We start from the raw sequence: 15,511 nt of genomic DNA on the forward strand, positions 1-15,511 counted from the left end.
CAAGCACCTGAAAAAGTAGGAATGAAATAAGAGTTGAAGCTGCGAATCCAAGTGCTACTTCAAAGCCTGTCCTGAGAATGTACTTTGTTCTAAAGCATGAGATGTTCATAAATCCCTGTTTCATGGATCATCAGGTGCCACATAATCCAGTACGAGGAAAGGAATTGGGGAATTTGCAGCAGTAGCACTATCCCTCCCTCTGTTTTCCATGTGAGTCTGCCCTCTGCTGTGGGATGAAGTGGTCTGAGTCATTACCTGTTTAACAAGACCTTGGCAACAGAGAATGCAAAGGAAACCTCTAACCCCTCCTGCAGGGGGCCCTGCTCCAGCTGATTCTGAGTTCATTCTCCAGCTTTGGAAATTTACTCTTCAGTTACAAAAAATTAAAATGATTTTAGTTTGTAATCTAATCTAGATTAAATCTTTATCTAATCTAGATTAGATTACAGTCTAATGTGACCTAATCTACATTTCATTTTTCTTTATAAATGTTGTTTTCATAACTGAAGAGTAAATTTCCAAAAATAGATGAGTTCATGGGATACAATTTCAGTATTTTCTGTAAATACTGTAACATATGATGAGGAAGCCTGACTTTGGGTCACTGGTCTCATCTCAAAAACGGTGAAAAATTAGCGAGCTTTGGAAATGCAGTCTTCAACTGTAAATAGAATTTGAAAAGTTAACCACTGCAAATGTGTTTGAGGTGGCGTCCCAGCCACGGTGCCCCCTGCGTCATTCCCAGTGGGATGGGCTCCCGGGGCATCGCCACTCTGCACTGGACCAGTAGCGGTGGATGCATGAATGGAGACGTGTCTAGAAAAGCCTAGATGCTCCAAGTACTGGAAAAGATACGACACAGCAGAACAGTGAACATCTAACCCATAACTTCTCAATGACATATTTATCTTCCTTTTTTATTATAGCATCATAGAACACATCAAAAGTAAAATAAAACCATTTGCAGCACTAAGTCTGAATATTGCATTATTCTATCTTTGTGTGACATCTGCAATAGGACATAGAGGTTTATGTTATTATTATTATCATCATCATAATCATTATTATCATAACCATAGTCATTAGATTATTATTATTTTAAATTATTAAATAAGGAGAGATTGACTACTCAGATCTTTATTAATGTGAGCCATAATCTTTTACAGAATAGGTTATTAAACAAGATGGATGGGTGGATTATTAAAGTACAGAATAAAGCCAGGTACCTGTGATGAAAAGCACATAAGGGAATGGACACATTTTAGGCCAAAAAAGCAAAGGAAATTGCTTGGATTAGAATATATAAATGCTGAATAACAGATGGATGAAAGATGGGGAGGGTCTGCACGCGGGGGTCACGGGAATCGCGATAAATCTCAAGGCCGAGCCTGTTTACATGCGCGATGACGCGTGTGGGAAAAGTCGGCGATTGTTGCGGTTTGCGGGGCGCCGGCGCTCATCATCGCGTTAAACCTTTTCTCATTCGCCGAGAAATTAGGGAAAATAAAGGGAAGCGTAAAGTGGGGCTGAGGAATGGAGGGATAGAGAAAGAGTGATGGAGGCCAAGGAACCGCAGATGTGTGGAGCGAGGGCAGGGGAGCAGGGTGACATGAGAGGACGGAAATAGGAGAGCAGAATGGTGGGGGACGGGGGCCTCGTTTGCAGGGAAGGACGGGGGGGGTGGGGAACTGATTAAAGGTCAAAAAATGGGGGCGGTAAGAGAGGGGCAACAGGAGAGATGGGCTGACATGGAGAAGCAGCCAGGCACGTCTCTGGGGAGTCTGTCATGTGCGCTCTCACTGTAGCTTAAGAGTTTGTGTTTTGGGCCCATAGGGACTAAGCTGCTGACAGAGCTGTCAAAAATGCCAGAGGCATAAATACACATGGTGATCATTACCAGAATCCTGCCCATAACTCAGCTCCTCCCTTGCAACCCCCCCCCCCCCCCCCCCCCTCCCCGGACATGGAAATTCTCCCCAGCATTCCGGGCCACTGTTGTCGAAAGCACGGGCCCGGTAGTTGTGCAATCGTTTTTGGACATGAGCGGACCCATAAACTTCGGCCTTCCAGGACGCCACCGAGTCACAGCTGCCCGGTTCCTATTTGCTGCGAGAGGAAACACATCAAGGTCTGCAGTTATGCTCCAGGCCCCAGTGACAACAGGACACAGGCACCTACTGCTTAGCATCTTTAAGAGGCTGACTGGGGCTCGCACTCTCTGCTTTGACCCCCCTAAAGGGCACAGACTGATGACAGCCTCCGTTTAGATCTCTGCTATTGCAATGAGAGGAAGCAAAAACATGGAATTGTCCGGGGTTCCCCAAGGACTGGGTTGGGAAACGCTGCCTTAGACAGGCTGCCAGTCCATTACAGGGTACACACACAGCATCATGGGTAACACTTCATATCTCGAGACTTCAGAGTATCTGGAGCAAACCTATTCACTGAAAGAACCTGCAGACTCCATTTATTGGAACCCATAATCCTAGGGGTGAGCGGCACCACTGTGCCCCCCATTTTGGTGCTTTCAATTTAATATATTTTGACTGTCTGGGTGTCCCATAATCAGCGTCAAGGAACAATTCATTCCAAGGCACAATAACGGGGATAGAGTCACAATATAAGCAATGCACAGCTGTTTGGTTACGGCACGGCTCTTCTGCGTTGTTTCATTGCCATCTAGTGAGAAAAATCAGAAGCAGCTATGCAGAATTTTTGTGCAGTCATTATGATACGGTATTCTATTTACTCTTTTAACTCGTCTCTGCGGTTATTTTTATGACGCTGTCAAAAAGGTACGTCACATAACCTGTCATGTACAAGAACGTTGGATTGAATGAGATTAATGGTGAATATCTGATACATGTAAGACATAAACACACTGTGCAGAGAAAATGAGGGTTTGAACCTGTTATTTATAACCGTGGTTGTACCGGTGATTGAATGGGACCTCCAGTATAATCAGGAATGGATTTCCATTCCCAGTGGGAGGAGTGCAGTTTGGGAAAGACCTTTTAAATGTGCAATGGGAGACGACTGAAATCGCTTTGGCTGGACACGGGGAGGAAGAGAGAAGAGCCAGCAGCCAAGCTGTTATTTTGACAGGTTGCAATCTGTGATAAAAGTCAGTCAATGCTACGGGACCTCTAAGGTGCTTTCACATCCTGAAATGATAGCGATCTCTGTTTTGCATTCGCGCGCCACGTTAGTTTGCACTGAAACGGCGGCGACGGGACCATTTTCCATAAGCCGGCAAGTCCGAGAAGCTGCACAGAACCTTGAAGACCCTGGATTGCATGCTAGTCCATCCACATTCACAGCAAGCTCACATTAATATCTGTCACTGTATATTTTACACAATCACCAAACGGACTGTATTATTGATATTTGCATTAGTTTTTATTTAACAGACGTTTTCGTCCAAAGCGGCGTACCCGTTATGTTACTATTTAATAAAAAATAACTTACCCATACGTCCGAACGTGATATTTACGTATACCATACAGCACCTGCACATCCATGAAGAATAGCCCAGGAAGCACATGGGATACGCAAGGGCACACCCTGCATGTGACGTCATATGTGGTCGGGCAACACCAAGTAGCTGCAGGAGTATTCAAGCGATAACACAGTGTGATCAGCATATTAGGGATTGTTATCAAACATTTCATATCCAAAGTGTATTAATATTTGTTAGTATATGTATGTGTAATATGTATATATAATCTCTGTGCATGCGGATTTCCTAGGCAGTCACTTCTGGCGCGAGGCGGGGGATGCCCTCGACGGAATGGCAGTCCATCATGCGCGCGGAGGAAGCGAAAAAGTGCAATAACACCGAGGGAACATTGAGAAAACAGACTAATTGACTTCCCAGGCGTATTGACGCATTCAGAAGGCAGAGCAATAAATGCAAGCACTCATACAACTGAATGGTACAATGATGAAGTAACAGTATACAGGATACAGAGCTGTATCCTGAAATCACTGCTCCCTTCGGTGTCGTGTTAAGACGAATAGCTGCCGCTGTTAATGTGTTGATCATGTCAGAGAGTTCAAGCAGATGACAACCTGCCAGCAGAACCCCCTGCCCCCAGCCAAAGTACCCTCTCCTTCTTAATCACTAAACCTTAAGATTAATAGCGACTTTCACTGGGATTTCCACTGCATTCCTGACTAAGCTGGAGGATAAGTTTGTTCACCGCTGTAGTTGTGGTACCTGATAGACGTTTCCATTCCATGCACATACTGGACAGTAACATACCAATAAAGTAAATGCGGAGCTGAGTACAAATAAACTGTGGATTGTGGCGGGAGAAAGAAAATCCACTTTTAATGTTTATATTTTTAGCAGGCAATGAAAAAACAGTTCGGTGTTGGCATTGAGTCCTTGGTTGTAACTTTCTCATGCTTGATTGAGGCTGCAGATTTCCGTAGAACTGTATAACAAAAAAACTTTTGCGTAAAATGCATAGATAGATGTGACACTTGGGGTACTGCGTTTGGGGTGTCACTGTTGTGTTTTTCCCCCCTCATCAATCCATTCCAGAAAATGCGAAGACGACTGTACGCACTTGCTCGTGAAAATGAGCCGCTCTAGGCAGAATGTTTATGGAATGGATGTAGTTATACTTGAGTGGAGCGCCCTCTTGTGGTAAAATACATTGTTTCGATTATGAATCAATCTGGAGACCAAAGGAATTTTAACACCCTGTAAAATCTTTCCTCGTGGTTCCAGTGCACTTAATAAGGTAGCCCTTTATTTCCAGAAATTAAATGAGGATCAGATTTGCAAAACTGAACTCGGCAGTATAACCTTAACCTGTGTGTATTCCGGTTTTTTTTCCCAGTACAAGGTAATTGTGCCCTGAGGAATTTTGCCAGAATCACCAGATGTATAATACGCAGTTATCCTGTTTTAAAGTTTTTAATTGTGCCAGCCGCTGATGAACTTTCATTTCAAGACAATAACTAAAACTACAACAACCAGAGGCACATTAACATGGTTAGAGGTCCCCCCCACTATTTTCTATGATAGCGGAGCAAAGTGATTGGCACGGGGTGATTGAGTGGGTGAGAGAGGGGAGGGGCAACAGTTGATGGTGACCGGGGCCCCTGAGCTTTAGCCTGGGAAAGCCTGTGCATTAACGCGCATCTGACGGCCCCCCTCATCTATGACCGATAATCTATGTCCAATCCATGCATCTGCAGAATAAAGCCACTCATTTTAGTCAATTCCTGACTGTTTGCTGGATTGGTTGTTCCGTGTACAGCACTGTTTCCGCAACCGTGTATCATTTAGTCTTATTTTTAAAATATGATGTGGTGTAACATTCTAGAGAAATGACAAAAGATAAAAGAACAGAGGAACAGAAATGAGAATAAGGGGCAGCTCAGCGGGTTTGGGTGCTGTACCAGTGATTGGAAGGTTGCCGGTGAGAATCCCAGGCTCAGCAGAGTGATGTCACTGTAGGGCTGGGGAAGGACCTTAAGCCCTAACTGTTCCCGCGATTGGTTAACCTTGCCTTTTCCAAACCGTACATCACTTTGGATAAAAGCCTCTGACCAATGAAATGTACGTAGCTATTCCGTGTTTCTTGAACATCTAAACAAAGCCCGGATGATAAACGTGCGTATAGAAACACCGTTTTGCTTGTGTGGCGCGTGTTTATGTGCTTGCTGCTTGTGGGCTGTTGTAATGCTCCAGAGTCATGTTATTTTTTAAGGGTAATGTTTACCTCCTACTCTTGTGTGCCTAAATTCCAGATCTATAGGCAGAACACTCCTTGTCCATCCAGACTGCGGGAAGTAAAGAAAATTAAATCAGAAATAGATAAGGCATCATTTGAATGACAGTATCAAATGCATTTCTCCCCAAACAAAAATGTTTTGTTTGCATTTTATTGGCATGGAAAAAAAACAACCACTAAACGAAACCATTTTCCAGAATTCTATACTTTATCACTGGGATGCGACAAGTTTGCTGACGTTTTGTTTTACAGCACAAATTCTTTCCGACTGAGCATGCTTCCAGATGGACGCACAGACCTTTCCAAAAATGAATTTTATAGCAGATGAAGTTTCCAAAAAGAAAAACACATTACAACTCTTATCTGCTTAAATCACCAGTTATTGACTAACGGTGAATTCTGTAACATAATAGGACAGAGTTGATATTTTGACAGCAACTCAACTTATTTCATGATGAAAACTGAGCTTAAGGCCGAGTAACATTTCATTGGATCTTTCAAGTTTTTGTTTCTGAAATTGAAACCAACTTAATGCAGATTCAGTGGCCTGTAACAATTTTGAAAGATAGTAAAATGTTTCCAACACACTGCTGCTATGGACTTACTGATTAGAAAGATTACGAGTTTATATCATGGAATTAAAAACTGTGGCCCAGTTGTCACAAAACTTTTTGAATGTTATTGTATCAAACTAAATGCAAACAGCAGACCTGCAGATATTACTTGCATAGACCTATTAATTCAATGACTAAAATAAACGCACACGCCAGTCCTGTGTACTGTTCTCTGTATGAAAATGGGTCTTTAGTCACCATGCTTTTTATTGATAGATTATACATAATACACCGATTACACAACCCCATCCATCTGTAGAAAACCAAAATTTACAAGAACAAGAAAACAATGCACCAATGGGAGCCAAGGTCAGAGTGCATCACCAGGTAAAATGGGAAACTCACCTACGCTCGTCTGCTTCAAATACATGAGACACGTCACCAACATGTCAGGTCAACACACAACAATTCGAGTTATGAATGAAAGTCTTTAGAACACAAAACTGTATATAAAACCAAGAGAATAAACAAAACCAAAAAATAAAAAAGCCGCCGCTCCCGTAGGCAGAGTGGCTGTTCAGAGTCCAGTGGACTGTGCTTATTTTTCCATTTCATTTTTTTTTTTCCTTTTTGGCAATTTCCACTCTGTTCACAAGCTTCTGTAGTTGTTGATCTCGGACGCTGATCGTGCCCACTCACCCCCCCCTCCCCCCCCCGATTTTGCAGAAACTCCGGTGGCGGCTGCAGCTGGCGGATTCTAAATAGCGGGTGTCGTCATTTCCAAAGGTAAATGTGAAAAGAAATCACTGTCTAAGATCAACAGGTGTGTGAAAAACAGACCCTGCGCCCTGTGTTTCCCTCTTCCCACACGCAACTAAAGAACTTGTTGCCAGCACAAGTTGCCAGTTCTGCACCGCGGTGTTACAGGTCACGTCCGGTACTCCAGCGGACAGCGTGGCCCAGCTACATGGGGCGGAACCGAACGCTGGGACGGCAGCTGCGAAGGACGGGGCGGCCGGCCTTTAGCTACTCACAATGCTCTCCATTTGTGCCTCTGCTGTGTTGGAAAGGGAGAAGCAAGTAATTAACTCCTGGGATACTGTAGTTTTGGCCTTTTGCTCAATACAAGCAGTTCACATAATTAGTTTTGCAGGAAACACCTCTATAATAGCTTGTTAGGCTAACATAATATTCTAGCTCCAGTCTTCCGTTAAGTCCGAATTATGAATATATCCCACAAGACTATTATAAAACTACTTTCCCTGCGCAGTTCAGCTGGTTTTGACCATTGGGTTAATTTATCCAAAGTACTACTCCAGTACTCTGACCTGCCTGCTAAAGGACTGATATTTTAGGGGATGTTTTAGGGGGGAAAGTGGTGCAGAAAGCCAGCAGTATTAGAATAAGTGCTGCATCACTCAGAAACCAGCCAGGCTACCTTTTATCTGTGCGCTATATTGAAGGGGGAGACAAAGCTGGAACCTTCACACCGGAAGCCGGCCTTTCACAAGCTCCTCAAAAGGCAAACAAGGAGGATACAGGATTAGTGCTTAAGGGGAGGGGGGCTACAATACGCTCTTTATAGACTTTATTAGGTGGGGGGGATCGAGAAGAACTCAATTAGCATGTTATCCAAAAGCGCAGAGAGGAATAATGCGGGAACGGAGCAATCCGAGTTTAAGGGGACTTTTATGAAAGACTAAAGACAAAGGGATCCTTAGCCCTGTTCTGCTTTGCGATTTAATGTTTTTCCTTATCTTGATTTCCTTTGCTTATCCAGGACGAGGTAGTCATCTGCGATTAAAGGACTTATTGGTCTCAAGACTTATATTTTAGAAAGGAAAACAGACAGAATGCATGCAAACCATTTCAAATGATTCTTCATAAACACTCAATAGCCCAGCAACAATTTTCCACCTCCCGCCCCACCCCTTGGCTAGAATACTAAAAACGTATCCGCACGCAATCCCCACTCCCGGTCCGCACGCCCTCTTAACGAGAGCCTCGCTCGCTCGCTCACTCACCAACTTAAAACAGAAGGAATATCCCTGAAAGATTAAGGTACACGACTGAAAGACTGCTGGTTATTTTTGCTTGCTTGTTTTCCTATATTAAGAAGAGGAGGCAGAGAGCAGATAAACGCTCGTGTTTCTCATCACGCATGTGCCGTGTCTGTGTGTGTGTGTGTGTGTGTGTGTGTGTGTCCTTGCATGTTTCCCCGGCTTTCGCTGTGAGCGATTTTCTTTCATGCCACCAGGCGCGAGCTGAAGCCCCTGCCAGTCACAGTGCCTAGTCCTTGATGAGTCGGTAGACGTGGTACTGTGCGCCGTGCTCACTGGCAGACACCTCAAACACGAAGGCTATGCACAGGAGGGTCTCCTGCGTGTCCCTGTTCGTCACCACCTACCGCAGGAGGACAGAGCGAAACAGTGAGCAAACGTCGCACAACACAACGACACAAGTACTTCTTATGTCTCTAGTCTTGAAAGCCCATCATAATTCTGCATACTTGCTAGTTTTATCAAAGTTATGCGAAACGACCATATATTTGTGAAGATCTGACTTACAGGCCAAGAGAAAGAGCACCATCGCAAATACATGATCATTAAGGTAAGGGAGTCTGGCCGATCTGTCTCTGCACCCAGAAGGCAGTGGATTCGAATCCCACAACAGGGATTCATATCAATATCGGACATCTGAACAAGACTCATAACCCCAGACGCTCCAGGATCATTGGACATTGGCAGACCCCTGCTTTCTGACCCCAAAACCTGTACATGCACCTTGCAGAGAGCATGCAGCCGAGCGTGACCGTACCTGCAGGATGGTGAAGTTCTCTAGAACGCTGTTCATCATGTATTTCTCGGGCAGGTGCTTGAGCTTGTGGATGAAGTTGATCATGTACTCGCACATGGGGGAGCGGTGGATCCTGTACACGCACCTGCCGCCCTCTACGCGAGCAAACTCTGTCTGGGGGGGGGAAAATCAGCCGAAGTCAGACGGGGGGGGCATACACCACAGGTCATGTAAAGCGGGCGACTTGTGGGCAGTAGCAGCAGCCTCACCTCGACCTTCTCCACCACCTGCTTGCCGAAGGAGCAGACCTTGGTGGAGACTGTGATGGTCATGTTGTCGGCGCTGCTGTACTGGCTGCTGACTCCGTAGAAGGAGCTGGGGCCGTCCTGCACGTCGCCGCCGCTCAGGTCCGCCTGTGGGTGACAGGTGACCCCCAGCCCCATCAGGGACAGGCGCCTCCACTGAGAGGAACAGTGCCCTCCTTCGATGGGGCTTCATATGACAGCTAACTTGGAGTGAAAACTTTATGTGACCTCCCAAGGCTGGAAGAGTATGTGGCTCATCCATCCATGCATCCATCCATCCATCCATCCAGCCATGCATCCATCCATCCAGCCATCCATCCATCCATCCATGCATCCATCCAGCCATCCATCCATGCATCCATCCAGCCATCCATCCACCCAGCCATGCATCCATCCAGCCATTCATTCATCCATCCATCCATCCATCCAGCCATCCATCCATGCATCCATCCAGCCATCCATGCATCCATCCAGCCATCCATCCATGCATCCATCCAGCCATCCATCCATCCATGCATCCATCCAGCCATCCATGCATCCACCCAGCCATGCATCCATCCAGCCATTCATGCATCCATCCATCCATCCATCCATCCATCCATCCATCCATCCACCCACCCACCCCCCCAACCACTTATCCGGTGAAGTCATGCTAGGCACCGTGAGCTGTGAGCACTCACCCAGAACTTGACCAGGAAGAAGGCGTTCTGGGGGCCCTTCTCGTAGAGATCCTTCAGGCCGCCCTTCCTCTCAGGAAACTTGTCATAGATCTGCCGCACATCCACAGCCTCCAGCAGGGGGTCGCTGTAGGATGGGTTGGTCTGGCCGATGTGGACGAACAGATGCTTGCTGAACTGTAGTGGAGAGAGATAACGGAAAGTGTTACAGATGGATGGTAGGGGAGCAGGGAGGGGCCGAGTGATGGGGGGGGAGAGGGCAAAACTTGCAGAAAATAAATTTCTGTGGGTTATGGGCCTTGCTCAAGAGCCCACGGGTGACATCACTCTGCCAATACTGGGATTTGAACTGGTGACCTTCTGACCACAGGCACGGACATGTAATCCACAGAGCCAGGCACATTACTTATTGACTAAATTCAAATGAGTCCTGTAATTACAAGGATGTGCAGCCACTTCGAGAAGTTTGGGGCTTGCATTTAGCGAACTGGTCCCAGTTTAACGTGGCATTCCGAAAGTCCACAGGGACGATCTACCTGGACCGGACCTCGGAAACACACGAGGTGAGAGGAAGGCGAAGGTGTGGCTCAGTATAACGCCTCACCGTGTCGGGGTCCCTCTGCACTTCCATGAAGGCCGAGTACTCCAGTAAGCGCAGCTTGGAGGAGGCGATGGTGCGGTCCTGCCACACGGGCACCGCCGTGGCAGCCGGGGCCAGCGGGGGCGCTAGAGGCTCGTAAGCTGGGCAGAGGCAAGGGACACTCGTGTCAGAGAGCAAAGGCTGAGAAGCCATAAGCTGGGACATGAGCAACAAATGGAGGAACGTGCAACGTCTAAGCTTCTTAGCTTAAAGCATTTAACGCCATGTGGAAATTAGTCACAGCTTTTGCAGGTGCTGTGAGGTGTGAACAGGCACCATGTTTGCCCATCCATCCATCCATCCATCCATCCATCCATCCATCCATCCACTCAAATTACTCATCCTAGCAATCTAACTCCAGAAAGCAGACATTCCACACAACATACTGAATGCCTATTCACTGCAGATAATTTATTTATTTATATTTAGCTAATCCTTTTGTCCAAACCATCCACAAGTGAGGATTAGAGAGCAGTGTCCTGGAAGCAATTAAGGGCCTTGCTTGATGGCCCAGCAGTGAGGAGTACTGTGCTGGCCACAGGATTTGAACCCACAACCTTCTGGACATGGGACAGAGATTCATAACCTTGCTTAGCTAGACACAGAAGACATATGCAATGCATATCTTCACACAAGGCTGCCTGATAGCTGATATCTCCTTCAGTCAGGACTTCCATGGCTGATGGATAGGAGAGGTTTGAGCTTCTGATACCAGCTGGTAATCAGCAGGGCCTGTCAGAGAGCTGGAGATGTTCCCACCATACTCACTGGGTATGGGCGTGGGCACTGGGCCTTGTAAGTATGGCGTCTGCGAGAAGGGCTTGATGCTGGGGAAGGAAAGAGAGAGTGGGGGACAGTTACAATCACGCCATTTCCAGCAGGGTACAGCTCAGCTGGGGCTTTAGCACAACTACGGTGAACAGCTCAGAGGCCGACTTACTCCTGAGGGGGTCCTGGGTGTCCAGGGATGGAGGTAGCCCAGAACTAGGGAGAAGATGTCAGAGAGTCAGAGCAACACAGAAAGGGGTTGGGTGGAACGAGAAGCCTAGTGTGTGTGCTGGTTACCATCTCAGACAGCCAGCACAAATCACTTGCGAGGACATTCGAATTAATCTTGGTATTAAAAAAAGTGACAATCATGCCGAGGAAACTATCATATTCATAATTAACAACAGATGTTAATATATCAGAATATATATTGCCTGGTCAAATGGATTTGGGTCTGATGGATCGAATTGCAATAAAACAGCACACACTGGCCCTAGAACATTTACATTGTATTTATTTAGCAAATGCTTTTATCCAAGGAAACATATAAATAAAATGTATTCCCTGGAACTACCGGGGATTAGAGCCTCCCTCAAGGGCTCAGCAGTGAAATCACTCTGCCACCTGTGGGATTCGAATCGGCGACCTTCTTAATTCCCTGGGCCGCACACTGCTCCCTAGTAACACCCTAGGGAGGACTCACCCGGGAAGGCGGGGGGTACGGTGACTGGGGCATGGGGGCCAGGGGGGTCTTCGTCATGCCAGGGGACACGATCTGCGCTGAGGAAAGTGCAGCCATGTTCTGCAGAGCCTTGTCTTTGGATGCCTGATCCTGCAGCAAGGGCAGGAGGGACATTTACCCTTGTGTGTGTGTGTGTGTGTGTGTGTGTGTGTGTGTGAGTGTGTGTGTGAGTGAGTGTATACATACACACAGACACAGAGACATACAGAGACACACAGACACACAGACACACAGAGACAGACACAGAGAGACAGACACAGAGAGACACAGAGACATACAGAGACAGACACAGAGAGACACAGACACATACAGAGACACACAGACACAGAGACACACAGACAGAGACAGACACAGACACAGAGAGACACAGACAGAGACACACAGACACACACAGACAGAGACACACAGACACAGACACACACAGAGAGACACAGACACACACAGAGAGACACAGACACAGAGACACAGACACAGAGACACAGACACAGAGACACACACACAGACACACACAGAGACACACAGACACACACAGACAGACACAGAGATTGATAGGACATTCCAGAAGTACCAAGCACCTTATCCCAAGCAGAGAAGAAAATCATCGCAGATGCTGCAATCTATCCTTGGAACTACACCGATAACTCAGTTAAGATTTTCAGTATTCAGTAGCAGTTGTGAGTTCATTCTGTGCCTTACAGCAGCAGCATGTTAACGTCGCAGAGCTGGAGAACAGGAAGAGCAACCTGCAATGTTCTATGTGTTGCCCCAGAAGTGGGGGGGGGGGGGGAATGCTGGAACAAAAAAACAACACGAGGACTATTTCTCTGTCACACAGTCCGCTTCATCCAGCCCTCACTGGCATCCCAGAATACACCACTATCTATATCTGAATATAACCAGACACTCAATAACACCTCACACCTCTTGCCTAAAGCAGATCATACTGGAAAGGAAGCGCGTACTATTCTTGATGCTAATCCACCACGGAGGGAGGTGGCCACCGAACAGACACACGCTGTTAAATCCTCTAATTTTAGCATCTTAGCTACACAAAACCTGGCTCTCAAGTAACAAGGACCCAGTTGATTATCTTTCCAGCTACGCCCTTAAAAGGACATCCCTCTGACAGTGACAATAGCTTCCTCGCCATGACATAGGCAACACAAATCCTTATGCTCAACCATAAACACCCATCTGTCTTTGGAAATTCATAACGAGACACAAAGTCTAGCTGCTTATGCTGGCAACCATTGGGGGGAGGGGGGGGTGGTCCTGGAGCCAATCCCTGGCAGGAGGAAATCAGAGTCCCCAGAGGAGTCCCGTGTTTTTCAAGAATTCGTTTTTTTTTTTTTTTTTTTAATTATGGGCACGTGCAAAAAAGTACTTAGCTTTACCAGAGCCGTAGTCGGGATCCCTGGGTGAGTGTTAATGCTCTTGACTGCTAGCTGATAGCTCTCGCACTTACAGTGGAAATCCCAAAAGCCACTGCACGCCATCACTGCTCAGCAGGCTACCGGAAACAGCTTTTACAGTCCCTCCACTCGTACTCAAAGCAGCACTACGGAACAATCGGTGCTCAGAAAGCAAGGCTGCTTTAAGCGACAGACGCTCCTCGCCGTGTGTGGAGGCCACAAGCTTAAACGCTTCTTTGGTTATGAGTGGTAATCAGGTTCTCTCTCGACGGCCAAGGCTTCACGCACAATGGTCTCCATTCAGGACGCAGGACAAGGCTTTTCATTCTCCTCTTAGGCTGCACTCAATTGCCATCACTGCATACAACACAATTTCCCACTGTCGCCCTGCCAAAGGCGAGGAACGCTCTTGTTACAGGCCTGGCTACTGCCAAGCCTTCACAGTTCAAGCTCCGATGTTCTTATTGCAAGTTTCTATGACAACAGCTTCTCCCTATTTTACGATGCTCCAAAAAATGCGTTGTTACTGCATCATGCCATGATCACCTTAAAAAAAAAAAAAAAAAACTAAAACAGCATCTTTGCCCCAGTCAGTAGAAAGAACCATGTTTATAGTTTATAGAGTTAATATCCCCCCACCAATGTGAGCTGACAGGCTCACGAAAGCAAGCTAGTGGCCATAGCATCCTTAGAAAGCCCAGCTTCCTTTCCACGATGAATGGGATGCACACATGCATGAGTAAACAAGCTTAGCGCGAAACAGAATTAGTCTGTGATGAGGAGGACAGAGACGTTTTCAGGACGCCTTTTGTCTCGAGGGTACAGGCGTGGGTTAAAGTGGCCCGGGCGAGGCAAGCCGTGGCGTACAGTGAGTTACAAAGGAGCATGTGCGTCCCCCTGCCCCAGCAGAGCGGAGAGCCGCGTGGGCCGAGCCAGCAGAGAGGACGATAAAACTCCAGTGAAAAAACTTACCAGGTTCATGGCCTGAATCGAGGAAGAGAGACACCATTAGTGTAAAGCTCTTTAAGGACGAAGGTCACCGTGTGCCACCTTCCTGTCAATTAAGTCATCCCTCCAGCAAAGTATACACACTTTGCAGGAGACTGTATACATCTGGCATGTGTGGCAGGTTGTGGCAGGTAATCCGACAGAATAAACCTGGTCCTATACACCTGACCATGCTGGGTATAGAATAGTGCACAGCCCTCTCTAAAATGGCATTAAAATGGCATTAAAATTAAGCACACTAATGAAAAAGAAACCATTTATGAATTATATATCTGTGCTAGTAGCATCTTTCTACCAGGGTCAACAAACTATTACTGATTTCTCATATTGTAATAAAAAAAAAAAAATGACGAGAAGATGAAGGAAATGCTGATCTCCACAGGAAAAGAAAGAAACATCCAGAAAGACCCCCAAACATCAGTATTAGATTCCCATGACAATCCCACCTGGGAGAGTGTAGCTGGTGACTGGAACCGCAGCCTAAGTCGTGGCTGTTTACTCAAGACAGAGTTGTGTTTCGTTGAAAGCGCTGAGGCTTGAAGACCATTTAGAACGATTAAAAATTAACCTCAGCCTTACACAATTCCAGTCAGTAACATGCGTCCCAGTCACCGGTTCAGTATGGAGAATGAGAAACCCACAGGTGGGAGAGTGCGAGTGGGAGGTGGACAGGTACAGTGGTGGGGGGGGGGGGGGGTGAACAGGATCGACGAGGAGTGGCGGACGGCCTGTCGGGCGGGAAAGAAACAGGAAGAAGGACACAAAGGAGAACCAAGGCAGAGGGCTGAGGAGGGCATGTGTACAGAAAAGGTAGGGAGGAAGCATAGGGAGGCCAGCAGGGGGCAGCGGCGAGGCACAA

General features: G+C 46.7%; 1 protein-coding gene across 9 annotated transcripts in view; it reads right to left on the minus strand.

Annotated features, from left to right (window-relative positions):
- Nucleotides 1-5,885: 5,885 nt before the first annotated feature.
- The window catches only part of LOC125748054 (transcriptional enhancer factor TEF-5-like), a 35,987-nt gene continuing 26,361 nt past the window's right edge, over nucleotides 5,886-15,511 (minus strand). For 6 of the 9 annotated variants that reach the window (XM_049023853.1, XM_049023850.1, XM_049023852.1 and 3 more), the window contains 9 exons: nucleotides 14,617-14,628; nucleotides 12,194-12,322; nucleotides 11,663-11,706; nucleotides 11,491-11,549; nucleotides 10,687-10,823; nucleotides 10,086-10,259; nucleotides 9,370-9,513; nucleotides 9,122-9,274; nucleotides 5,886-8,707 (listed from right to left, as the gene is read on the minus strand). In XM_049023853.1, coding sequence (XP_048879810.1) covers nucleotides 8,594-8,707; nucleotides 9,122-9,274; nucleotides 9,370-9,513; nucleotides 10,086-10,259; nucleotides 10,687-10,823; nucleotides 11,491-11,549; nucleotides 11,663-11,706; nucleotides 12,194-12,322; nucleotides 14,617-14,628 — 966 coding nt within the window. In that variant the 3' untranslated portion in view covers nucleotides 5,886-8,593. The remainder of the gene's footprint in view (nucleotides 8,708-9,121; nucleotides 9,275-9,369; nucleotides 9,514-10,085; nucleotides 10,260-10,686; nucleotides 10,824-11,490; nucleotides 11,550-11,662; nucleotides 11,707-12,193; nucleotides 12,323-14,616; nucleotides 14,629-15,511) is intronic. The other 3 variants (XM_049023855.1, XM_049023851.1, XM_049023856.1) reach the window with 1 other exon arrangement.

This window comes from Brienomyrus brachyistius, chromosome 8 (genome assembly GCF_023856365.1).
Source record: "Brienomyrus brachyistius isolate T26 chromosome 8, BBRACH_0.4, whole genome shotgun sequence".
Lineage (NCBI taxonomy): Eukaryota > Metazoa > Chordata > Actinopteri > Osteoglossiformes > Mormyridae > Brienomyrus > Brienomyrus brachyistius.